General features: G+C 37.0%; 2 protein-coding genes across 12 annotated transcripts in view; one reads left to right on the forward strand and one right to left on the reverse strand.

Annotated features, from left to right (window-relative positions):
* Positions 1-824: 824 nt before the first annotated feature.
* RAD51AP1 (RAD51 associated protein 1) lies at positions 825-22,710 on the reverse strand. 8 transcript variants are annotated; one of them, XM_055281047.2, is made up of 10 exons: positions 22,486-22,667; positions 19,434-19,483; positions 17,475-17,616; positions 15,549-15,599; positions 14,973-15,082; positions 13,167-13,253; positions 12,515-12,664; positions 7,808-7,972; positions 4,311-4,460; positions 825-1,996 (listed from the first exon to the last, which is right to left on the reverse strand). In XM_055281047.2, exons 1-10 carry the CDS (start codon positions 22,500-22,502, stop codon positions 1,860-1,862), a joined length of 1,059 nt encoding a protein of 352 aa, XP_055137022.2. In that variant the 5' UTR covers positions 22,503-22,667; the 3' UTR covers positions 825-1,859. The 8 variants fall into 8 exon arrangements, with proteins under 8 accessions (XP_055137022.2, XP_055137023.2, XP_055137024.2 ...); XM_055281048.2 differs by having other exon boundaries at positions 825-1,993; positions 22,486-22,653; XM_055281049.2 differs by lacking the exon at positions 15,549-15,599 and having other exon boundaries at positions 22,486-22,710.
* Positions 22,699-26,276, forward strand: part of FERRY3 (FERRY endosomal RAB5 effector complex subunit 3) — a 56,298-nt gene continuing 52,720 nt past the window's right edge. The window contains exons 1-2 of one of the 4 annotated variants that reach the window (XM_063640812.1): positions 22,699-22,944; positions 25,219-25,421. In XM_063640812.1, coding sequence (XP_063496882.1) covers positions 22,904-22,944; positions 25,219-25,421 — 244 coding nt within the window. In that variant the 5' untranslated portion in view covers positions 22,699-22,903. Of the gene's footprint in view, positions 23,034-25,218; positions 25,422-26,276 lie in introns of all 4 variants that reach the window. The other 3 variants (XM_055281051.2, XM_055281052.2, XM_055281055.2) reach the window with 3 other exon arrangements.

Genomic DNA, 26,276 nt, shown 5'->3' on the forward strand with positions numbered 1-26,276 from the left:
GAGCACATCGAAGAGTAGTTTTGAGAAATTTAGGAAATGGAGTAAGGCTTGGTGACTGGATGTGAAAGTCGAGAGAAGGCTCAATCCCAGGATTACACCTTTGGCACCTGCAGTGATGGTGGTGCCATTCACTTACCAACAGAAAACACAGGAGAGATGTCAGGGGTAGGAGGAGACGTTGAATTTAACAACTGATCTGCTACATCACGTTGTCAGTGGACCATCCACAGGTTTTGTTGTCAAGAGCAAGGTGCAGGGTAAAGATCCTGACTTGGCAGTCACTGTCACATAAGTGACCACTGGAGTTTGCATAGAACATGAAACTGGTAAGACAAGTAGGTAAAGGTGACACAACAGATTAGAAAGCTGCAAAATAATGAAGAGTAGGCATGGAGATGGGAAGAAAATGACAAGGAAATGTGTCACATGAGCCAAGGAAATCACATGTTTTCATGAATATAATGAACAGGGTGCAAAAGATTAGGTAAGAAAATTGTACACTGGGTTTGGCAACATAAAGGTATCAGTGCTTTCAGCCAGGCTGGTTTTAACATACTTTGAGGTAATTTTCAAACTCCCCGATAAACTATAAAGAACACGGCAAAAACAGGTTATTAAGCTGGTGCCAGATGATTAATCAATTATATCAGTACCTAATAAAGAGTAGGCTCTTATGTTTATTGTTGATCTACACCAAATAGAGTACCTCAATGCTATGTAACTGAAAAATATGTTTTTAAAAAGGGGACAGGTGGGGCAGGTTAGGGGCCTGGTATATGACACTATAAAAATATACATTAGATAAAAGAAGTATACAACAGCAATAGGCAAATGCTCACTTTAATCACAATTCTAAATTAATTATTTTCACATTAACATAGATATTTCCATAAACCAAGAAAAACTGAGTTAAGTATTATACATTTTATAACAGTTAACATGATTTGAAAATGTTATTAAAAATTGATGAGAAGCTAGTTGAAATTCTCAGCGTAAATATAAAATATTCATTACAATTGTTTTTCAAAGTAAATCCAGATCTAAGCTTCCTGAAAAGCTGTATTATCTAATATCATAATAGGGATGACTAAGTACTTGACAACCACTTTCTAAAGAACTTAACAAAAAGTGACTACTTGAAGATTATATTTACAACAAAAAGGCTAACATTCTCTGCAGAGCTCTCATTTTATCATGAAATGTGGACAATCAGGAACACGTGGATGAGTGGTATCAAGAAAAAGGGCATTTCAAAATATTTCCACTTTTATTAAAGGTTTTGACAATGAAGATTTCATAAAATGTCTTTAAATTCTATTTTCTAGAGAATAACCATCTAAATAGGAGACACATGCCATAAAACTGCAACCATTTTAGTGTGTAAAATAATTCCGAGTTTGTACTATAAAAAGATTTGGCTAAAATACAAAACATCTTTGCGATAAAACTGACAATGTAGCTTAAGTAGCTTATAAGATTTCAGAAATGTCTTCTGAAAGAAATAAGAATGTTTCCCTCTGCCCCTAAGGTGCTATAAACTAGACAAAGCTAGAAAGGCACATCATGTAACAAGAGAAGAACAGCCTGTGATGTGGACTTCATGTCGAACTGACAGAAAAACAGAATACGCTCTTCACAAGGAAAAGTATGAGAAGGTAATTCTTATAAACAAACTTCTCATTGAAGTCTTGAAGAGTTTTACAGAGAACATAATCATAAAATGGCTAGAGGTCATTTATAGGACATGGTAATGGATTCCTTTGTATTACAATACCTGCCTCAAATATAAACACAAATCAAATATAAACACCCTTGTAAAGCTGTGATTCTCTCAAGCAAACATTCCTCTGGTACCACACTCAGCTGCTAGTGGCATTTGGATGCAAAGGTTTAATTCGTGCTAATCTGGACAAGCCAAGGCGGAGACTCTGACTGGGAGACTTCACAGGCACTGCTGCCAGTGGGCTGCTGCCACTTCTGCTACCTCCAGTTGCTGCTGAAAGGAAACATATGATGTGATGCTGATGATGTCAGAAATCTCTTAACAAAGATTAATTTATAAAACGAGCAGCAAAAAAAAGGTAGTTAAGCATTATTCTGCTTTCCAGGGTCTATCAAGCAATAAACTAGATCAAAAGAATAGAATGTTCTAAAGAGCACAAATAATACAGAAGTCAAGGTAATGACACTAAAACCTCACCATGAAAGCTGAAAAAGGAAGGCTGGGAACAAATAATGCTAGTTGTAAAGGCGTAAAAAAATGCATACAATTATAATTTCTAAAGTAATAGAAAAAGCAAATGCATTTTTAAGGTCCTGCAATTTTTACAAGTAGTCCATGAAGAGTCTATTTTTCAATTATTAAATACCTTTAAAAATGGTAAATATTGTTATTTATTTATACTAGTTTCATTTATACTATTACCCTAATGTAGCAATTATTTCCATCTATTTCAAAATTATCCACATTAATGTTCACAGTTGATGGTAACAGTAGTTGCTCGCCTACACAACAGTATTATAAATTTAAAATAAATAATTATACCTGCTACCCTATAACTCAGACTATACTGCTTTATTGTTTTCTAGTTTGAGAGGTATAAAATAGTATTTATTTTAATTTACATTTCCTTAATTACCAGTGAGACTGAAACTCTTCATATTTTCTAGTTGTATTAATAGTTCTTGGGGACACTGGTATATTTATGCCACTGGCTAATTTTACTTTGGGGGTCTTGGTGGTCTTCTCCAGTTGTATAAGATAGGTAACAAACTGGCAATCTGAGAGCCAAATCTAGCTCTCAGATACATTGTTTTGGTTCACATGGTGCTAACAACAAAAAAAAAGATCAACTTACAAAAATTAGCAGATTTCATATTAAAATCTGGATTTCTGGCTTCTCTTGAAAACAACAATCAGATCTAGAAATACCAAGCCCATAATCTTGCATGGAAACAGTAAGATGGAGCTAAGTAGCAGCTGCTTCCTTCAAAAGGGTACACGCTCCTGAGTCCAACAAAATTCCTACCCACGCAAGTCTACTGCATGGGCCCAATTCACTCATTTTCATCACTTGCCTGACTGCCACATGCTGACTTTATAAGCACTTTGTGCTATATAACATTAACTCTTTATCCATCATTCCACCGTTTCCTTGTATCTTTTTGATCATGATACTTTTAAATTTCTATAGTTATATCATTTCTTTTAAATTTCCTTCATTGGGGAAGCACTAATTATTTTTAGAAATATACTAAGTATTACTCTTTGAATGATATGACATCAAGTAATTAATCTTCCCTCCTTCTCCAAAAAGTTTTTAAGTCCTCATTAAAAATCTTAGAAGTTGTAAACCAGAATGGACTTTAAAGATTACAGTTTTTCCCAATATTTCACATGATGAAGACTCTGTAAGTTAAGTAATCAAGCAGTCTCACAGCTCACGCCTAAATCTATGAATAGTCAGCAGGGGAGTGAGCACTGTGGACCAATCAAGAGAGGCCACTCAAAAGAAAAACAGGAGTAGAATTGGAAGGGCTTAGGCGAAGAGAGGGGACACATGAAGAAAGACATACCAGGCAGAGGAGGATAAAGAGAGGCCCTTAGAGACGAATACATGCAACATGTTTGAGAGACAAAAAGTGTTTCAATTTCACTGAAGCGGAGGGTTAATGTAGGTAGATGAGAGAAAGTAAAGACAGGACTAGTTAGGAAAGGCAGCAACAGTTTGGGCCTGGATTAGGGTTTTAGTAATGTCAAGAAGGGTGAAGGTCAAAGAATTCTTGAAGGATCCATGAGACTTGGCTGTGGAGCAAAAGAAAACAAAGAGAAGTGAAATTTGTAAAAGCAAGAGGTTGAGTTTGCTAGGGCATTTGTTAAATGCTAGAATTGCCACATATAGATCCCAAGGTTTCAGTCAGACTGTGGAGGTCAGCCGGTCCCGAGCAAAAGATTTGCTGTCAGAAATACATACATCAGGAATCTCAAATGTTTATACCCTTTAACACTGTAATTCTCCTACTAGAAATTTTATCCTAGGAAAGTAATCAGCAATATGCTCAGAGATTTCTAAAATAAGGACATTTGCGCTTACTGCAATCTTATTTATAGCAGTGAAAAAATGATAAACCTGGATGCCCAATAATAAGGAATGGTTAAATAAATGAATATATACAGCAACCAGAAACTTTGGTTTTGAAGAATATGTAATAATATGGGGAAATGCTCACACATGGCATTTGTAACTAGGAAAAAAATTTACCAGTGATAATTTTCCAAGCTCCTCCCCTTGATGATAAATATGCCATACCTGGTGGGACCCATTTAGGTTTCTTGCTTTCAGCTGAAGGACTGCTTATTTGTAATGGTTTCCTAGTGGCATCTGAAGAAAGAGAAACCTTTTTTGGCGAGGACTGAGATTCTGATTTGATGGCAGCTGGAGCAGAGTCCACCGAAGTCACTTATTTGAAAAATATACGTAAAAAAGTTTGTCATGCAGGAAGAAAAAGTCTAGCATATATGTGTAAAAATTATAAAGTTACATAATCATATAAAAAATAAACTTATTAATCAACAAACATTTATTGAGAGCCTAAGAATAGCCATCTTTTATGAGCATTAATATGCCAGGTAGTGTGGTAGGCCTGTCACACACATTACCTCTAACTCTTTACAACAACTCCAATACAGATATGACTATCTCCACTCTCAGAGAAGGAAACAGACACGTTAAGCAATCTGCCTGGAGTCTGACAGCTAGTAAGCGTCTAAGCTTAAAAACGATTTTCCTCCAAATCCCATCCTTGTAACCAACCATTACACAATAATGTCTCGTGAGTATGTGTCAGTGAGATTATGTGTCAGGCTCTAGGGTTACAAACAGTATCATTCATGGCTCCTGCTCCCAAGGACTTCAACGTCTCGTCACTAGACTTTAGTGGGAAGAATAGGAAAGGAAAGATGTGTACAATGCAGTGTGGTAAGGGATATGGCAGACTCTAGAGGTATGCCAAGTGGAAAAGGAAACTACAATCTGGGGGTATGTGTTTTGAAGTTAGAGGGAGGCGAGTGAGGATGGTCTGAACCAAATCGAGATTGAAGAGTAAAGGTGAGTTGAGAGAAGCTTTCCAGGCAGAGGGAGTACAGTGTGCAAAGATGGAGGATGCACCAAGTTCCAGGACCAGTAGTACTGAGTGGTTCCATATATGGCTGGAGCATAAATCTCAAGGGTAGGAAATGTGAGAGATAGACACAGGGTGTAGATCACTTATGACGAGCTTTGCAGACCATGTACAAGAGTCTGGCTAGTCACAATCATGCATCCATTTTTCTCAGAAGTGATTTGTATTTTAAAAACATCTTTCTGGTGGTAGTGTAGGAGAAGTAGGCCACTTAGAAGGTTATTACGGTAATCAGGTAAGAGGAAATGGGGGCCTACTAAGGTGCAGAATAGAAGGAAAACAGCACATTAGATATGTTTTGGCAAAAATAGGTGGGAGGCAGCAATGGAGACGAAGAAATAATCCATGACTTGCAAGTTCCTGTCATGGGCACACTGTTTGATGGTGCCATTTATCTAGAGAATAAACACAAGCCCGGAAGTATGTTTTGGTTCTTATTTATTTATTTTTTTGGTGGTGGGGAAGGAGGAAAGGTGGCATGTAAGTTCACTTTCAGATAGTGCTTGTTTTGAGATACCTAGGGGTATTTCAATGCATATAAATATGAACATTTTCACCATATACTCTTCCTAATGTTAACATCTGCATCCTCTAGATCAGCACTGTCTGGTGGAACTTTCTGTGATTATAGAAATATTTTGTGTTTTGCGCTGTCCAATATGGTAGCCGCTAGCCATATATGGTTACTGTGCACTTGAAATGTGGCTTGCAAAACTGAGGAACTGATTTTTAAATTTTACTTAATTTTAATTTTAATTTTAATTAATTCAAATGTAATATAGCCACACATGGCTAGAGGTTACCATATTGGACAGCACAGCTCTCAACATTTTTTCTATCAAGGGAAAATTATAACATGTGCTAGACACAATTCTCAAAGTTTACCCAATACATTACTAGTAGGACTAAAAATATAATCCGTTTTTCCTAATTCTTAATCCTATCACTTAATGGTTAAATTTCATTTCTAATATTATATGTTAATCTCAGTTGTGAAGCAACTTGCTCCAAGGGATAGAGAAAAGATTTTAAATGGTAAACTCCAACTTGGGAACTGAAGTTTTATTTTTAGTTATTAGTGTGTCTTGGTGAAGAAGCATAAACAAACCTCTGAAGAAAATACAAAATATATTCATGGTGTTAATAACTTTTTCCTATCATAGCTTATAGTAGGCAGAATACTGGCTCCTCAGATGTCTATGTCGTCATTGCCAGAACATGTGAATATGTTACCTTACATGGCAAAGGGACTTTGCAGATGTAATTAAGTTAAGAATCTTAGATGGGGAAATTGCACTGAATTATCTGGAGGGGCCCAATGTAATCACAGGGGTACTTATAAGTAAATGTGAGGAGGAGGAAAGTCAGAGTCGAGTGACATGATGTGAGAAAGTCCCAGCCACTGGTCTCTGAAGGTGGAAGGGGCCACAAGCCAAGAAATGCACCCTCAAGGAGCTAGAAAAGGCAAGAACGTGGATTGTCTCCTAGAGCCTCCACAAAGGAGCACAGTTCTGCTGACCACTTGATTTTAGCCCAGTGAGAACCACTTTTGACTTCTGATACTCAGAACTGTAAAACAACAAGTATGTGTTGTTTTAAGACAGACACTACATTTGTGGTAATTTGTTGTAACAGTAATAGGAAACTAATATACCATTTTATCTCTCAAAGCCCTTGTATTTAAAATCTAATTTCTGGAACCCAGATGAAGTCATCAATTAAACAAAAACACTTTAATTAAAAAACTTCATTAATTCAAAATACAGGAGAGAGAAGAATATAACTCAATCAGTAGTTAATTCTCATTTAATTCTTAGTAAGTACTCAGCAACAGGCTATTTAAGGTGACAGCAGCTCCTATGAATAAATGGAAAGACTAAATAATGGAACTTTTAATATCGATAGCATATATATTAAATAAACCAAGACATAAAAATGGTTATCAAGAAACAAAACAAATTCAGTTAATGACAGTTATATTTTTGCAATAACTTATCATATACTATGAACTCAAAAATAACCTAACTTCTTTTACACAAGAAACAGGTATTCCATGTTCGAGTCATCATAAATTTTAAACATTTTAACATCAAAGTAGTTTCTAATGGAATTTCTTTTGGGGAAATGAAAAAAAAAAAAAGCCCTAAACATGTGGCAAAAGAACTCTCAAATCAGACTAAATAAAGCACAAAAGCAAAAAATTAGAGTCATGAAAACTTCCTTGTTTTGCCTGGAGAAAATATGGTCCAAGATACAGCTTAGACTCTGAATGGACAAACATGGGTTCAAATTCTAGCCCTTCACCTATTAGATGTAAGATTTCCAACAAATTATTTAACCTCTCTGACACTCAGTTTTTCACTGTAGAATGCAAGTGACAAGAGCTAACCACAGAGGGCAGCCATGAGTACCAAAGTGAGGTCATATATAGTAAGTGCTAGCATAGATAGTGGAGTCAGCATTCTTGTCTGCTTTTCTCCCTTCCCCACCCCTACCTTCCTTTTACATATTTTAATGACAAATGGACATTAGGAAGATGTTAGAACAAAGGCAAAAATAAGAAAAATACAGCAAACAAACCACATACATTTCCTTTATAAAATTAAGTGTTTTGGACCAAGCTTACCCAAAGCATTACATTTGGATTTAGATTTCTTCTCTTTCTTTTCTACTGGGGATTTTACCTTCACTTCTTTCTTTTTAATTTCTTTAACTTTACTTTTTCTCATAGAGAAGTCTTCGTCATTATCCTCACTCTCACAAAAATCAGAATCATCCTCAGAATCTTCACCTAAAACAAGATTACATAGTTCATCTTTGCTCTAAAAAGTGAGGATTCTGTTGCCTTAACTGTATCCACAGCTGTCAGATTCTTATGCACCTTTGTGCTGCACTGTTTCCAGTAGCAGAACACTGCAGTGGTTGACATTGCGGGTGCCTGGGTTTGAATCCTCAGAGAGGTCACTAACTTCACTGAGCCTCAGTTTCCTCACCTAGAAAATGGGGATAACCATAAACCTCCATCAAAGGGTTGTTGCGTGGATTAAATGAGTTAATATATATAATGCATTTAGAGTAACATCTGGCATATACCAAGCAAAATATAATTGTTTGCTATTACCACCATCACTATAAATTTCCCATCAGTAATCTTTACTGCAGATTTTACCATTTTACCTCAGTAACTTGAAAAGAATGGTAGGGTATGACAATAGCTAGTCTTTCAAAACGGTGACATTTATGGTAACAGTGAGCCTTCCCTTAACCACATAAACTTCAACATTCTGGAACAGACCAAATGAGAACTGAGATAACCATACACAACAATCTTAGCAGCTAATCCTAGAGCTGATTTCATTTGGGACAAACCTTTATTTCTCAAAAAATGCTTTCCTGTACTTCATGGGAAAATATAAGCCAGTGATCTAATTTTGAAAGTGCTACATCTGCTCTGGAAAAAAGCATGTCCTAACCTGATAGTTAAGCAATGATCTTTCTATTTTTTGAGGGAGTTAGGATCAGAAAACCATGCCTTGTAGATAAACTCTGAAAACTAAGTGTAAATAGGGTTAGTCTTATATTCATATAAAACTTTTTTACATTTTTAATACTATGAACATGCTTATTGCAGAAAATGCTTAAATCAAAAAATGTACAAATGAAAAATAAACAGTACATGCTTATTGTAGAAAATATAGACCATACAAAACTTTATTAAAGAAAATCTACTCTGTAATCTCGCCACTCAGCGATAACCACTATTATCGCCACATACTAATATCTACCTATCTATATGAAATATTATATGTAAAATAAAAATCATATAAAATTTTCAAACCTATACCACAGTAGACAGTAATAAACCACCACTCAGATTCAACAATTATCAACATTTTGCTCCATTTGTTTCATCTATCTCACTCTTCTTCTCTTCCCTTTTTGTAGTATATTAAAATAAAACCAAGGCATCGCGTCATTACATTCCTACATACTTCAGAATGTATCTCTAAAAAACATGAACATTTTCTTACACAACAATGCCATTACATCTAGCAATACCAACACTAGTTTCTTGGTATCATCTTCTATTCAGTCTATATTAATCTCTTTTAATATACAGCAGTATCTTCTCCCTGTCCTCCCTTGTGTCTGACTTGCTGAAGCAGTTAATTGTCCTGTAGAATGTCCTAAATTCTGGATTTGTCTGTTTTCTAGCTCATGGTGTCATTTAACTTAATCTTGCTTCCTCTTTTTTTTTTTTTTTGAGATGGAGCCTTACTCTGTCGCCCAGGCTGGAGTGTAGTGGCACAATCCTGGCTCACTGCAACCTCTGCCTCCCGGGTTCAAGCAATTCTCCTGCCTCAGCCTTCCGAGTGGCTGGAATTACACGCACACAACACCATGCCCAGCTAATTTTTATATTTTAGTAGAGAAGGGGTTTCACCATGTTGGTCAGGCTGGTCTCGAACTCCTGACCTCAACTGATCTGCCCACCTCAGCCTCCCAAAGTGCTGGGATTACAGGCGTGAGCCACCGTGCCTGGCCATATTCTTGCATTTTACGTGAGCTGGAATTCTGCTCTCAAGGCTTGAGTGGATTCAGGCTCACTTTTTTTGGAGGGGGGAGGGGGGAGGGCAAGAATATACTTCATAGGTATATTCTCTGTACTTCATATTACATCACATCAGAAATCATATAATGTGTGATTGTCCCTCTCTTAGGTGGTTCAGATGATGCCAGCCTGAATTCATCATTGTAAAGATCCTTATCAACCTTCCATTGATGACCTTTACCTAAATCAACAATGTCATTTATGGGCTGGGCACAGTGGTTCACCCCTATAATCCCAGCACTTTGGTAGGCCAAAGCAGGTGGATCACATGAGGTCAGGAGTTCAAGACCACCCTGGCCAACATGCTGAAACCCCATCTCTACTAAAAATACAAAAATTAGTCAGGCATGGTGGTGCATGCCTGTAGACCCAGCTACTTGGGAGGCTGAGACACGAGAATTGCTTGAACCTGGGAGGCGGAGGCCACAGTCAGCCAAGATCATACCACTACACTCTAGAGTGTAGTGGCTTCCATCTCAAAAAACAAGCGAGGTTCCATCTCAAAAAACAGAGCGAGGTTCCATCTCAAAAAACAAAACAAAACAAAAACAAAAAACAATGTCATTATGATCTTCAAACTGCAATTTCCTTATTCTATCATTGTTCCCACACAAAATTTTAAAAATAATCAACTCGACTGGGCGCGGTGGCTCATGCCTGTAATCCCAGCACTTTGGGAGGCTGAGGTGGGTGGATCACGAGGTCAGGAGATCGAGACCATCCTGGCTAACACAGTGAAACCCTGTCTCTACTAAATACACAAAAAATTAGCTGGGCGTGGTGGCAGGCGCCTGCATTCCCAGCTACTCGGGAGGCTGAGGCAGGAGAATGGCGTGAACCCAGGGGGTGGTGCTTGCAGTGAGCCGAGATCACACTACTGCACTCCAGCATGGGCGAGAGTGAGACTCCATCTCAAAAAAAATAAAAAATAAAAAATAATCAACTCACATATTCACATAATGGTTCCTGTGTTATATAGAGTTAGCCCAAAAAAGGCCAGCAGATCACATGAAAGCTGTTAGAAATGTAGCCTGCAAATTCAAGTAATCCTAAGAGGCTCTCGGTTCAAAGAAGGCAAGTAGTAGAGGAAGTTTCTCCAAACTTTCAGAATATATGATCAGAACAAAACTTTCTGTGTATCCAATAGTTCTGATATTGCATGTGTTCAGTAACTTAGAAGTCTTCAGGATTCTCTTCTTGGCTCAAGAGGATAAAAGTAGGAGCTGGCTACATTTCTGTTTAACAAGTTTGTTCAGAAATGGGGTCCAACTAATCTTCATCAGCCAACTGAGAAAGCAATTTAAATAAAATTAGAGATGACCTTTACCTAAATCAACAATGTCGTTTATGGGCTGGGCACAGTGGTTCACCCCTATGTGGTGGATGGGGAGTTGGAGTTCCCAAATTCCAAGTCATTAGCATCCCATAGAGGAAAATCTGGAAGGCCCAAACACTTCAGTTACGGATTTGGGGAACTGTTAGAGAAAAGACTTATCTTCTCTGCAATTTTCTCTTTTCTTTCCCTAATGAAGGTCACACATGGTCCTTTCTGTTCTCATCCAGGACAAGCGAATGCAGGGGGAAAACTGAAATGTCACTTTGGGGCTGCTTCCACTTCTTGGCTATTATGAATAATGCCGCTATGAACATGGGTGTGCAAATATCTCTCTGAGATCTTGCTTTCAATTGTTTTGGATACATACTCAGAAGTGGATTGCTAGATCATATAGTATAGGCTGAGTATCCCTTATCTGAAGTGCTTGGGACCAGATGTGTTTCAGGGTTCACATTTTTTTGGGGTTTTGGAACATCTGCATTATACCCAATTGGGCATTCCAATTCCAGAAATCCAAAATGCTCAAATGAGTATTTCCTTGGAGCATCACACTGGCGCTCAAAAAGTGTCTTTGCATTTTCCTGTCTCCCAGGCCCTCCCAAAGTAAAATAAATGCAAAACAGTCTTTTTCATGTATTTCCTTTGTTCCATAAGGACAAGAGCTGTTTGTTTTGTTCACTACTGTATCCCTAGTATCTAGAATACAGTGCACGTAAAAAGCATTCAAATACTAGTCAAATAGGTGACGATGAGCAAATCTGTTATTGTTTGTTGACAGTATATCAAAATCTAAAATATGGTATCTTGATTTGGCCTAAATTTATGAATTTATGAATTTAAATTTTTAATTAATATGTTGTAATGTTCTGTCAAGGACACTACACTTTCCATTTGCCCAATTTCTAAATGAGTCTAAAAACCATCATAATAAAATATAGATTTCATATCACTTCTGCCTCAGAATAATTCATGGATTTCTACTACCTACAGGAAAAAAAGCCTACACTTCTTCGAGTGGGTCTGAAACCCTCCATGATTAGTAGCAGCCTCTCTCTCGAGCCTCCTGCATGTTCATCCCAGCAAGACTTACTTAGAGACAAATAGAGCATTTGTCTATTCCATGGGTAATGCCTTTCTATCAGTCAGAAATGCTACTTTACACCTTTAGTTTATGGAAACACTACTCATTTTTCAAGGCATAGCTCAGAGGTTAGCTCTTAGAAGACGCTTTTTCCCCAAATGCTATCACTGAATTGAACTGTTCTGTGTCCCTGAAGTTTGCACACCCCAAAGGTTTAACACAGTGCTTTGCACAATTAATGGCTTCCAAGAACTTTTTTGACTGAATTCCCGTAGAATTAATTTCGAAGTAGGATAAAACCTACCAGGTGCAAAGTCTGGTTCAGTGTCATTAGCACTGTCACCATCACTGCCTTCCAGAAGAATCTTCCTCTGCTGTACTGCAGCTTTAGATGCTGCTTTTCTTTTCCCTTGAACACCACCAACATCGTCTTCCACAGTAATCTTATCCAAATCTTCAGGAGAGGCATAAAAATCAATGGAAAACTTTCTGTGACAGCTGATATTTCAAGAACTGCAGAGCAGACTCTATTACAACTATTGTTTTTATTTGCCCAGGTTCATCCCTCCCCTGCTTCCGGTAATAGACTATTTACTATCCCAATCTGGGTCAACCATGGTGCATCGGTGCCCTGGGAACACCTCTAGTTTTAGGGATAAATCCAAGACCCAAACAGAGACCATCTTTCCCCCAAAATGTTCAAACTAGAATTGGGAATATGCAGCCCCTTTCTTCAACGGTCAGTTGCTCTAACTAGAAGCCATGGGTAGTTGTGAGCCTTCAGGGAAGAATGTGTGTCTGCAGTAAGACAGAATGAGACTAAAACACAAAGAAATAAAGGCCATGACATCAAGAGAGTCTTGACAAATTGAAAGAACTTGCTTCTAGCCACAATTTCAGCAATTTAAACAAAAGTCAGAAAAACAGCATTGATGAAAAAAATATAAAAAACTTACCTAAATAATCACTAGCTACACTGCAATTAGAGATATGAGGAGACTTATTCATTGTTTCTATTTTACTATTGCCATGTTTTTCAATGCCTAAATATAAGGAATAAGAAAGAAAATTCAGATATTTCTTAATCAAATAATGTCTAGAAATAGGAAAATTAGTACTAAAATGTAATAGCATTTAGATATAGATAAATGATCCCAAACTCAAACTAGCACAATAATTTTATTCAGAGAGGTTAACATATGGTTAGAAGTCTGGGCTCTGAAATCTAATATACTTATGTTTAAATTCAGGCTCTACCATGTAAACTGGCTATATGACCACAGGCAAGTTGCTTATCCTAAGACTTAATTCCCTTATCTATAATGTGGAGATAAAACTAGTGTCTTACCCAGTGGTATTACAGAAGACTAAATGTGGATCTCACATGGGAATTGCTGATTATTGTGCCCAATGCACAGGAAATGGTCAATAAATGTTAACTATCAATTCTATGTAGGCAAATCCACGCTTTTACTAACGTAAGAACTCTCCAATCGTTATAATAACCTTAAAATGATCCAAAGCATTCTAAGAGGACTTTAAGACATAACAATTGGTATTATTAAATTCCAGTGCTACAAGGTGCATTATTTAATAATAAGTGGTATAATATTAATACTTCTAAGGAACTCCCCTTATACATTCTACAACGTCTTAAAAGAGAGTGAGAAATTTCAGTGCCTCCATTTTAAATGTAATTCATGACAATTCTCTTTTGATGTTTCTTTGATTCTTGGTTACTAAAAGTCTTCCTAATCAAACTTTCATTTCTTTTTAAAGAGGAGGCAGCCAGCTAAGGTGGCTCTCACCTGTAATCCCAGAACTTTGGGAGGCTGAGGCGGGAGGATTGCTTGAGGCCGGGAGTTTGAGGCCAGCATGGGCAACATAGTGAGACCCCTCTCTACAAAATAAAAAATTAGCCAGGCACGGCGGCACATGCCTGTAGTCCCGGCTACTCAGGAGGCTGAGGCAGGAGGATTGCTTGAGCCCAGGAGGTCAAGGTTGTATTGAGCCATGATCACGCCACTGTATTCCTGCCTGGATGACAGAGTGAGACCCTGTCTCAAATAAATAAATACATAAGGAGGCAGTACTGATTTAGGAAACAAAGAAAAAAAGCTCCATGTATACCCCTAAATAAGATAATAAGCTAAAATATCCCCCAACATAAAAACTTTAAGCCAAAAAGCATTTTAACAGTAGAGTATCTTTTTCAGGAATAATGATGTCTGCCTCTCTAGAATATCAATATATCATCTGCTGCATATTAATATTAATGTCATCTATTGCCAGAAAAATCAAAGGAGAAAATCAACGAGAAATCCAGAAGCCATTCTCTTAAGTCTACTGAGCTTGCTAACCAAATTAATACCTTTGACCTTTGTAAGTAATAAAAATTACCATAATTAGGGCATGTTCAACTGATCCGGAAAAAAAGGAGATGCACTGTTAGGACTCTACAGATCAATTCATTTGATGAAGAAATTAAATGTTCACTGTACAACAACATAAAATCTGAACACTGAGGCTCACAGTTCATGCCCTCAAGCTTACTCTGGGTATTAAGCACAGATGTATGTCTGTTTGTATGGGATTTAGGTGCTGAATTAAGAACTAAATCCAATTGTATTCTCTGCAAATGGGTCTATTTATAGTGCAAAGTATTCACAGTTTACTCTTTCCTCTGTGAAGGCCCACCCAAAGAAATAATTACAAAAGCATTAGGAAGGTTTTAAAGCTAAATATACAGAAAACAAAGTTACTTTTATCTTGAGACTTCTGCACATTATTGGTGACTGCTGGAAGTTCCTTCACTGATAAAGCTAGTGCAACTTCTAAGTCTCTCTGGTAGAGCTTGTCATCTAAAGCCATCCTAAAATAGACACACAAGTAATAATGAGTTCTTCAAAATATCAATCTCAACTAAAGAGCAAAGTTTGAGATTTCCCTAAATTACTATTCAAGAGTTGCTAACTTCACAAAAATGTTTTTAAACAATCATCATCATTAATAGACCTTTGATGATAAGACTCCTAAAATGTCACAGTATCATGTTATATACAGAATAAGAGGTTTGAAATAGGAGCATATACCTCTTTGCAATGACTGTTCCCTTTCATTGTAATGTGTCACCTTACTACCAGCCATGTCCAGGTGGGAAACACCCTACTCAACCCAAAACAGAATTGGTTCAAACATCACTTACACTTAAAACTCTTCCTTGACCTCACCCACTCCCCTTTAGCAGATATTATAGCTCTTACATTAAAATTATTATCATTTTTTTACATCTCTTCCTCCCAATCCAGACTTTAACCAATATTTTACCAAGCACTTACTTTGTACAAGGCACTGCACTAGCTGGAATACTAAAAGTACCTTCAGGGAGTCTGCAATTAAAGGAGGAGGGTGGGGAAATAAGACATGCTAATAATTATCCTATAAAAGGCAGACTATAAAGTCCTATTCAAGTTGGTCAAAAGTGCTATGAGTATAAGAGGAAAAAAAACATCAAAGAAAGATAAGGAAAAGTTACATAAAGGAAGAAGCACTGAGATGTACCTTAAATAATTCATTTTTTTAGAATAAGTTTTAAGATATAATTCACATATCATAAAGTTTACATTTTAAAGTAAACAATTCAGTAGTTTTTAGTACATTCCAGAGTTGTAAAACTACCATCCCTACCTAATTTCAGAACATCTTTATTACCCCAAAAAGAAACCCCATACCCATTACCATTCACGTCCTGTTTACCCCTCTCCCAGCTCCTAGCAACCATTAATCTACTTTCTGTTTCTATGGATTTGCCTATTCTGGACATTTCATGCAAATGAAATCATATAATATGTGACCTGTATATCTGGCTTCTTTCACTCAGAATGATGTTTTCAAGGTTCATCCATATTGCAGTATATATCAGTTATCAGCAGTCATTTCTTTCTATAGCTGAAAAATATTCCATTTTGTGGACACCACATTTTACTTATCCATTAATTAGCAGATAGACATTTGGATCGCCTCCATTTTTTTTTAGCTATTATGAATTAATGTTGCTATGAACATTCATGTATGGGTTTTTGTGTGGGCATATGTTTTCATTTCTCTTGGATACATACATAGGCTGGGTCATGTAATAACTCTGTTTAACATTTTGAGGAACTGCTAAACCATTTTCCAATTTAGCTGCACCATTTTACTTTCCCACCAGCAATATATGAGGGTTCAAATTTCTCCACATCCTTGTCTTTTTTTATTAAGTCATCCGGTGGGTGTGAAGTATTATCTCATTCTGATTTTGATTTGCATTGCCCTCACAGCTAATGATGTTGAGCATCTTCTCATGTGTTTATTGGTTGTGTACTTCTCTGGAGAAAGTCTATTCAAATCTTTTGCACATTTTAAATTGTGTTGTTAGTCTTCTTACTGTTGAGTTTTACGAGTTCTGTGTATACTCTGGATGCAGTCCCTTATCAGTTATCTGATTTACAAATATTTTCTCCCACGTGTGGGTTCCTTTTTCAATATATTTAAAATGTAATACAAGAAACTCACAAACAAAAACCAAAAAAAAAAAAAAAAAGCAAAAAAGAGCATGACATGAGGTAAGTTTCTCCATGCTAACTCACTTTTCATAGGGAAACTTGTAGCAGTAAAACATTATATATGCCATGGTCCATTTGTTAATATTCCCCTTCCGCCCATCTCTTCTCCATACCACAAGTTTTGGGTCTCTAATGACTTCCTTCACTCCTTTCTCCCTCTTGGTACTATCTAATGGAATTCCATGGTTAGTCTAGAAACTATGGGAACTTCTCACTGATGAATAAATCTTAACAACATGGGGAGAAGACATCTTTTTCTGCAAAAAAAATACATGGTTTTATATTTTAAAAACTGCCCTCACATTAAGTCATCTTATGTCTTAATCATCTTAAGTCATCTAATGTCATTTTTAACAAAGTAGTCTCGTATGATTTGAGGAATTCAGAGACAAGTGCTGGGTCCTGTCAAAACCAGTCATAACTTCTGAATTCCACAATCATTATTGTCTTAAAATTTAATGATATTTCCTTATATGTTTGTGAATTTCTTTAAGTCAGAAAGCCAGAAAAAAATAGTACATCCTGTTTTCTGACATGCACCTAGTGAAATAAGACCTATGACTCTGCTCAAGTTCTAATTTAAACCAAGGGTTCGAACCTGTGTCTCTTTAAAATTAACACATCTAATGTCATATATTTACTGCATGTCTTACCTCTCACCTTTTTTTAGGGGCTTTCTCTTGTACTGGGATTTCTTCTTTCTGGAGATTGTTCAAGTTAGCTTTTGGTTTATCTTGTTTTAACTCCTTTAGTGCTGTTCTGGATTTCTTGTTTAAAGGTACAGTTGCAGAAACAAAATCATCTATTCATGTGTGAATTAAAACCAAAAGAAAAATATTATTTTCTTCATAAATGAAAATCATTACAATGTGTGTTCAAGTTTTTATAGGCTAGGCAAATTGTTTAATTTCCACAATTTAAAAATCATTGTTAGTATTTTGTTTATCTTTATTCTCATTCATCTATTTCGACTTTCGTTTTTGTGCCCTTTATATTTAAAAATCTCAGTCTATCAAAAACCAATTCACTAAAAACTGCAAAAGCAATTAAGACAGCATATAAATGTCAAAGAAAAAATGATTAAAAACCTGTAAAACCATTAGAAAAATTGGTAGAATTTAATCACGTTGAAAAGTGGAAATAAATTATTTTTATGAGAACTTCACAATGTAGCCAAATATCTTTTTTCAAAGCCCATTACTTGGGCCAGGCACAGTGGCTCACGCTTGTAATCCCAGCACTTTGGGAGGCCAAGGCGGGCAGATCACCTGAAGTCACGAGTTCAAGACCAGCCTGGCCAACATGGTGAAACCCTGACTCTACTAAAAAATACAAAAACTAGCCAGGCATGGCGGCGGACACCTGTAATCCCAGCTACTCAGGAGGCTGAGGTGGGAGAATCGCTTGAATCCGGGAGGCGGAGGTTGCAGTGAGCCAAGATCACGCAGTTGCATTCTAACCTAGGCGCAAGAGTGAGGCTGTCTCAAAAAAAAGAAAAAAAAAAAGTCCATTACCTATTCCTAGTACATTAACCATGCTAGAGACAATAAGAAGCATTATGGGGGAAGAGAAAGTAGCTCCTATTTGAGGATTTTTACAACAGTAGTATTTTCTCTTTCCATTACCATAATGAGCTTCCTAAGATCCTACCAAAGTAACTTATTTTCTGGCAAAAGGATGTTCTTTTCCAGTCCGTTACTGTTTCTCACAGGCTTTTCTGTCTCACCAATCCTCTGAACTGTTGTAGTTCTACTCTTGACTGTCAACGTAAAACTACTGCTGTGGCTTTTCCACATGTATACAACACATATATGCATACCTTCAGGGTCTATGTAGTCTTAATCACATACTCAGCAAGCACTAATACTTGTCTCTTATATGCTTCCCCATGTAAAAATAACTTATGACTCCCCCCACCTACTACTACACACCTGGCAATTTATAAGTATCTGGTGACAGACTGATGACAAAAAAAAAAAAAAAGCTAGATGTTATATTCTATACTCTTTTTCCCAAGTGGTAGATACAGTTAAAGCTGTGCTCAAGGCAAAAACAGACTCCTTCAAACCGAAGACTTACTAAATATTGGACTTAAGAAAATTCTAGTGGTCTAAGAAAGAAATATTAAATCCACCTCAACGTATAACATAATCTAATGCAATGTTCCTCAAACTTTTCACTCATAGCAGAGTCAAGTAAACATATGTCTAATGCTTAAAAGGCATAACATAAGCCTCACCTTTCTTCAAGGTCTTGTTTTATAGTATAATTAATAGGGATTTTATAAAATATTCTGTAACATCTTTGTATCTCAAAAAGATAGTGTTTTCCTTCTTCGGGGATGGAATAGGAGACAAACCTCTATGTGATAACTATGGACTTAGAGTAGTTTAGATCTAAAGAGACTTTTCACCTGGCCCTGTTCATTTATCACCTACTAACATAATTTTTATGAGTATAATTATCAGCATAATTATCCCAAATGATTAGAAAACTATCTTTCCAGACCTACCTCATATGCAGTTGGGCAATTTAGTCAGTGTTTGAGCTATATATGTCACATAAATTCTGAGGAAATGAGTTTCCAAATCTTTAGAGCAAAAATAAGAAGTTACTTACCATCACTGTCAGAGTGGTCAAACTGTGAGTAATTGACTGGTTTCTTATGTCTATGACCAAAACAGAATTTTTTCATTAACACAAATGTCAATTTCTCACCTCTATTACTTAAGGCTATTAATATTATTTATTTAATATTTGTTTTAATATTATTCATTTATTAATAATAAATAAATGAAATAAAAATGTGTTAAGTAAATGAAATGTGTCTGAATAAATGAAAATGTGTTTGGGTTCACGTAAGAACATTTAAGTCTAAAACATGATTTGCATTTTACCGCAGGGATTTATCATTAGCTAAAATAGTTACAACTATACCTGATATACCCGGGTATTGCTGGCTTTTCAATTATATGATAAAAGAAAAAAATTCAGATAACTTACAAAGAATAATCTATATAATTAACATTTATAATTTCTATACTGTTTAATTGCTGTTGGGCATTTGTAAGTTCCCATTGTATGTGTTCTTCTGTTTTGTGTGTGCATTCTATATTCCTTACTAGATTATAAATTTCTTGACACTAAAAGCTACTTTTTTTTTTCAATCTCTCCACAATACCAAATAATGTTTTTATGCAATGGACACTTAAAAATGGTGAGTGACCCTGTTCCTGCCACCTGAGATGAATCTTTATACAGGCTGAGTATCCCTTACCTGGAATGCTTGGAACCAGAAATGTTTTGAACTTTGGATTTTTTCAGATTTTGGAATATCTGCCTTGTATACTTACCAGCTGAGCATCCCAAATCTGAACATCTAAAATCCGAAGTGCTCCAATGAACATTTCCTTTGAGTGTCATGTAGGTACTGCAACAGCTTCAAATTGTGGAGCATTTCAGATCTGGGATGCTCAATCTGTACTACTTTAGAGGGCATTAGAAGAAAATGATATTCAAAGTGAAAAAAATAATTTTTTTCCTCCCTCCTCTAGGCACTAAATAAAATGTTTTTCTAGTTTTTATTTCTATATTTTGCTAAATGGCCAAATGTGAATAACCTAATTTGTCAGCTGGTTGTTCTTTCAAGTAAAAATAATGTTCTATGAAAAACAGGTAAGCTCAGCTCACAACTCAGACAATCTCACAAGTGCTTTTCCTTGAGAGAACTGTTACACATCAGTATGTAGAAGTGCTTTATGTGTACTTCCCATTTCCTCACGCGAAACATTAAAAAGAGCACTCGTACTACTCTCTTACTCTTCAGAGTTAAAGAATTTAGAGTTGAATAAAATGTGAAAACCCCTTTAGAAATTCTGAACTTGAATAATAGTAAAATAAAATCAATAGCCTATTTTTAAAAAGTATACTTAAGGGTTAAGCTATGATTAATATAATAATTTCCACTACTTCATCAAGCATATTCTTAACTGAAATGAATTTTTTTTTTTTTTTTTTACTTTTGAGAGTATGGCAGTAAACAATGCAAAGACTAGTAGTACAATTTAGTGCCACTGCCTTAATTGTTCTGAGGTGCCAGCAGTTTTATCATCACTGCAGTGCAAATGACAAAGCAGCGAAAAAGGCAAATCATGTCTTAGTATTGTTATGAAAAGAGTTTTGACCTCATAGACCTCTAGAGAAGTTTCCAGGGACCCCCAGAGGTCTGTAGACAATACTTTTAACAACTGCTGTTCCATACAAAGGGATTATGACTTCACTGCCTGGATGCTTAAAACCCATTTCAAATTCAGCATGTTCGAAACAGAAATCTTGATCCCTCACACCTCCTGACCTTCCTTTTCCTAGTCTTCCCTATCTTAATGCAAAGATCATCCATTCTGTAGCTCAGACCAAAACTATTGTGGAGTCATCTCTGACTCTTTCTTTCCCTTACCTGTACATCTACTTCATCAGCAAGTTCTGTCTGCAGTGCCTCCGAAATACATCCTAAATTCATCTGTTCCATTCAATGCCCACTGATAATACCCTATCCCAAACCACTCTCCAATGATATAATAGCCTGATTTTCCTGCTCCCATTCTGGTCACCCCATCCATCATTTATTCTCCACCAGCAGCCAGTGACCTTTATAAAAGCAAACTTAGATTTCTCTCCCCTATTTAAAACCCTCCACTGACTTCCCATTGACTTACAATAAAACCTAAACTCCTTTCTGAGACTTACAAGACCCTATCTGTTCTGGCACCTGCCTATTTCTCTGGCTTAATCCCCTACGATTCTCCCCACGGTTTGTTAATCCTACAGATTTAGACTGTCCCTAAAATATGGTCAAGTATGGGGCCTTGGCTCCTATTCCCTCTACCCTGATTCATGACTCAGTGCGTGTATTATCGCCTCAGAGTCTCATATTAACTACTATATTTAAAGTAGTGCTTTCCTCCTTCGCCCTCTATCATATTTCGAGGTTTATTTTCGGCCCCCTAACCCCACCTCCCACTAGAGTGTAACCTCCAGCACCTCGTACATTAAAGAAGTGAATATATTCAATAACTTTACTAAATGAATGGCTAACCGTAGGCTTCCATGGCACTCAACTGTGTAAACAGAAGAATCGTTTCTAATACCACAATGGAAAGGGGTTTCTAATACCTCTTCTGAGGTATAGAAGATTTAGAAGAATCATTTCTAATACCATAATGGAAAGAGGATCTGGAGTGAGATGACTTAGGTTTGAGTATTGCCCTGCCACTTACTGGGCTGTATGACTCAGGTAACTTACCCTCTATATGTAGAAATGTTAAATCAATAAAACAGGAATGCTTACTCTTACTATATCAAATAACTACAGTGATGAACAAATAACACATAAGTGGGCGCTCGGTGACACGTAAAGCGCTGTTCAAATGCTAACAACAAGGTCTTGGTAGAAAACGACAACGGCTGTGAAGGGAGGCAAAGAGAAGGAAAAAGCTACGATGCTAGGATACTGCTGAGCAACGGGTGGCTCACTGGAGACTGGGTTCTTGATAACCGTCCATCCTAACCCCATCATCGCTGCCCTCCGGTCTTACTCGATCCTTTCCCCTTAGTCTTCTGTCTTACCCCTTAGTTTTCTTCCCACCCCCGACGAATGTCAGGAACTACCCACCTCACAGGCCGCACCATGGTCCCTTTCAAGGCTTGCTATTTACAGTTCTCAAATTCTTGTTGGCTTCAGCGGCGGTTTCAATTCCCGCCCAAAACCAGACTTCGGAGCCCTCCGCCCCCTGTTACCAGTCGTCCAATCATCACCAGCCATGCTTGCGGCGGCGCACGCGCCGTGGGGAAAGCGAATTTGCTCCCCGCCTTCCCAAGGCACCGCGTTTCCGTATCCGGTCCACCAGAGCCGAGTTTGTGCTTTGTCTCTGCATTTTCGTCACAACGGCGGGTTTGCGCTGTTTCTGAAATATAGAATAACAGTAGAAATACACCTTATTGCACTTTTCAAATGGTTAAGTTGAAACAGGTTGGGATATGGGGCACTTGGACTGAGAAATTTTCTATGAGATGCCAGGAAATAGAAAAGGATGTGGCGAATCTGTGGTCGCGGATCCGCGGGCTGGAAAAAGTAAGTGGGCAAGCCAGCTGGTTTCCCAGTGCAGGAAGCGCTGACAGCTCGAGTGAGCGGACTGCTGAGGGCCTTCGGAACTAGGTGAGGTGAGCCCAGAACCGAGTGAGGACGCCCTTTCAGACTGACACCCGTTGCAGAGGGATTAGTCCCCTCACCCGGCTGAAGTTTGTCAGCTCGGCCGTCTGCCTTCCTTTTCCCTGACTAATGTGAGCCTCCGAGCCTCCGCTCTGTTGGCTGTATGTATTCGGTCCAGCCCTCCTCCCATCCCATTTTCTTATGGGAAACCTTCCTGGATTTCACGGTTGCTAAAACTGAGCCAGGGCTTCAGGATAGACCATTAGTCTAAGAAAAGAGTGAGGGGAGAAAGAACTAAAGTTATCAGTTTCTTGAAACACAGGTGTAAATGTTGAACCAGAGCTTTTGTGTTTGCCTTCTCTGTTTTTCAACAGTCCTGATTCATTCATATTTTTGCATTTGTTAGTGGTTGGTTCTTTTTTATTGCTGTGTAGTATTTATCTCATAAAATAAACAAGTTTACTATTCTCCTACTAATACGCATTTTGGTTGTTTCCAGTTTGGGGTATTATAAATAAAACTTACATGAGCATTCTTCTGTGTGTACTTTAGCGAACATATGCGTGTGTGTGTATTTGGATATATACTTAAGAGTGAAATTTCTACATCATAGAATAGACTTTTATGTCGTTTTGGTAGTTTTCTAACGTTATAAAATTTTTTATTGCTTTTAATATTAATTCTTTCTGAGTAAAACAAATACCCTATATCTTTGCATTATGGTGAAATAGACGAAGATTTTTGTGTATAGCCTACACACAGATTTGAAAATATAGTCTGGATAATTCAGCTTAGCCCCACCCCACGACACGTACAAAAGTCCTTTGAGTTTTTTTATATTTCAGGTGATATCTTTTTAAAGAGCCGTATGGATAATTGCTTTTTCTTTATTTTTCCAGTGAGCACCATAAAATAAAAATGCCATACAATCCAACAATGATTTATTAGTTCTTACCATTCCCAACATCCTGCCTGATACATGGAATACAAGACAGTATTCCTTCCACTTCAAGAAGACTGTTTTCTAGCAAGAGTAAGAAATAGAGCGTGATAAGTGCCATGATTCAAATAAGTCCAGGCTAATATGAGAGCCTGTCGGGACCCAATCCAGTTTTAGGGAGTTGGATAAGTCTTCCTAGAGGCTAAACTGAGACCTGAAGAATTAGCAATTGTTATCCAAGGAAATTAAGATCAGTAAGAGTGCTCTAGGCAAAGGAAAAGGCATTCAGAAAGATTCGGCATAGAAAGAGAAGTCCGGTGTTGACAGAAGTTCAGAATGGCTGGAAAATAAAATTTGTGAATTTGCGTGTTAGGAAGGAGAGGTGCAGTTTCTGAGAGAAGAGTGGAAATATAAGCAGGGGTGTTGTAAACTGGGATAAGGAGTTTACATTTTATCCTGAGAGCAATGGAATGTCATAGAAAGTTTTTAAGCGGATGAACAACATGATCAGATAAGTTTATTCCTTTTTTTAAACAGAAAGATTACTGTCACTTCAGTGTAGAAAATAATGTGAGAACTGATTTGTTGGGAGAAAGTCTAGCCATAGGAAGTCCAGTTACAAGGCTGATGAATAAATAAATCTTTAATTGATGTTGATTCTTAGTCCCTTTAACTAGATTTTCTTCTTCCTTGGTAGTGTCCAGTTTGCCTTTGGGGTGTGGGCCGGAAGTGGAGGTCCTGTACTCTCTTTTTTCTGTGTATCTTCTTCCCACATGGAAATCTTTCTAGCACTTTCTTACTCCCCTTCCCCAAGTCGGATCTCATGACCACAACCTCTGAGTTCTCCAGGATCACTGCTTGGTCCCTGATCTGCTTCTTTGACTTTCTTTTTACCAACGGTTTCATAAGCTTTGTATTTCCCCACCCATGAACTCTCTCTAAGAATTCTCTCTGCTCTTCTCTCCATGGTCCTTCACTATTATTGAGAACCCTGCCTTGGACTATAAAGTACTTTATGGCCATAATTTTTTTTCTTAAATCAAGTTTAAAACAAAGTGTCTTTTTTTTTTTTTTAAGAAGCACTTTGTTTTCATCATGAAGATGGAAGTACAGGGATAAACACTTGGGAAAAGCTAGAGTAATTGGCTCATAGTCAGACAAAATCTCTTGAATGGTGGAATGTTTTCTTAGAAGTGGGACAGCAATAATGAAACATAATTTCTTTATGGACTTATAACCTACTGCTTTTTTGTTAGTTCTATAGAAATCCTGTCAAAGAATATGAAGAAAAACAAAGAAAGATTCTGCAATAGAGAGAGAGAATTTGTATATAAATTTAAAGTAGGAAGTCAGTGCTTGGAACTGAGAGTGCCACTCAGATTTCCTGTTCAAGAGAATGCCAGTCATTTACATGGACGTCTGATGCTGCTGCACAGTTTACCGTGCTTTATAGAAAAAGGTGAGGACTGATTTTTTTTTTAAGTAACACCACTTTATTAGTTTCAATAGTCTGTCATTAGAAATTTCATATTAGAAAGCATAAACCTAAGAAGCTTTGGAAACAGCCATAACATAGGAACTGATTCCAAAAATAAAAACATTTCTCCAGAGCTTTCTTTTATTGAGTGTTTTTTCCTATAAGTGGTAGTTGTTTATAAAGTATAAAAATTAGATTTTATAATGAAAAATTAGCTACAAAGTTTGGAATTAGAGGAGCTCTGCTGAATTTAATTGGGTGAAGTTATAAGGCAGTTTAGTTATCACTAATTGTGGTAATAGAATTATAGTGCTAAATTGGTTGCCCTTTTAATAATCTGGTCATTAATTTCTGAGATACCATAGAACAGAAAATGTACTAATTTTTGAATAGTCTTTGCTTACCTAAATTAGTTTTATAAAGTTTTATGTATTAAACCATTTTTAAAGGTCTGTGTTCTATCTCACAGTCTAGGAAAAATTTAAAATTCAGAATAGAGTTATAAGAGAACCTAGAAACTTTATAGCCCAATCACATTGTACAAACAGGGAAACTGGAACATAAAGAGGTTAAATTATTTGCCCAAGCCGGTGTTTCTTGAAATATGGTTTCTAATCATTTAGCAGCAACAGCATCACCTGCGAGCTTGTTAGACATGCAAATTCTCGGGCTGCGTCCCATTCCTGCTGAATCAGAAACTGGAGTAGCACGCAGCAGTCTGTTTAAATAAGGCCTCCAGGGGTTTCTAATGCACACTTAAGATTGTGAACCACCGTCTAAAGTGGCGAACATAGTGATAATGAGAGAGCCAAAGCCGGAACACAGGTGTCCTAACTT

Source organism: Symphalangus syndactylus, chromosome 5 (assembly GCF_028878055.3).
Source record: "Symphalangus syndactylus isolate Jambi chromosome 5, NHGRI_mSymSyn1-v2.1_pri, whole genome shotgun sequence".
Taxonomy (NCBI): Eukaryota; Metazoa; Chordata; class Mammalia; order Primates; family Hylobatidae; genus Symphalangus; species Symphalangus syndactylus.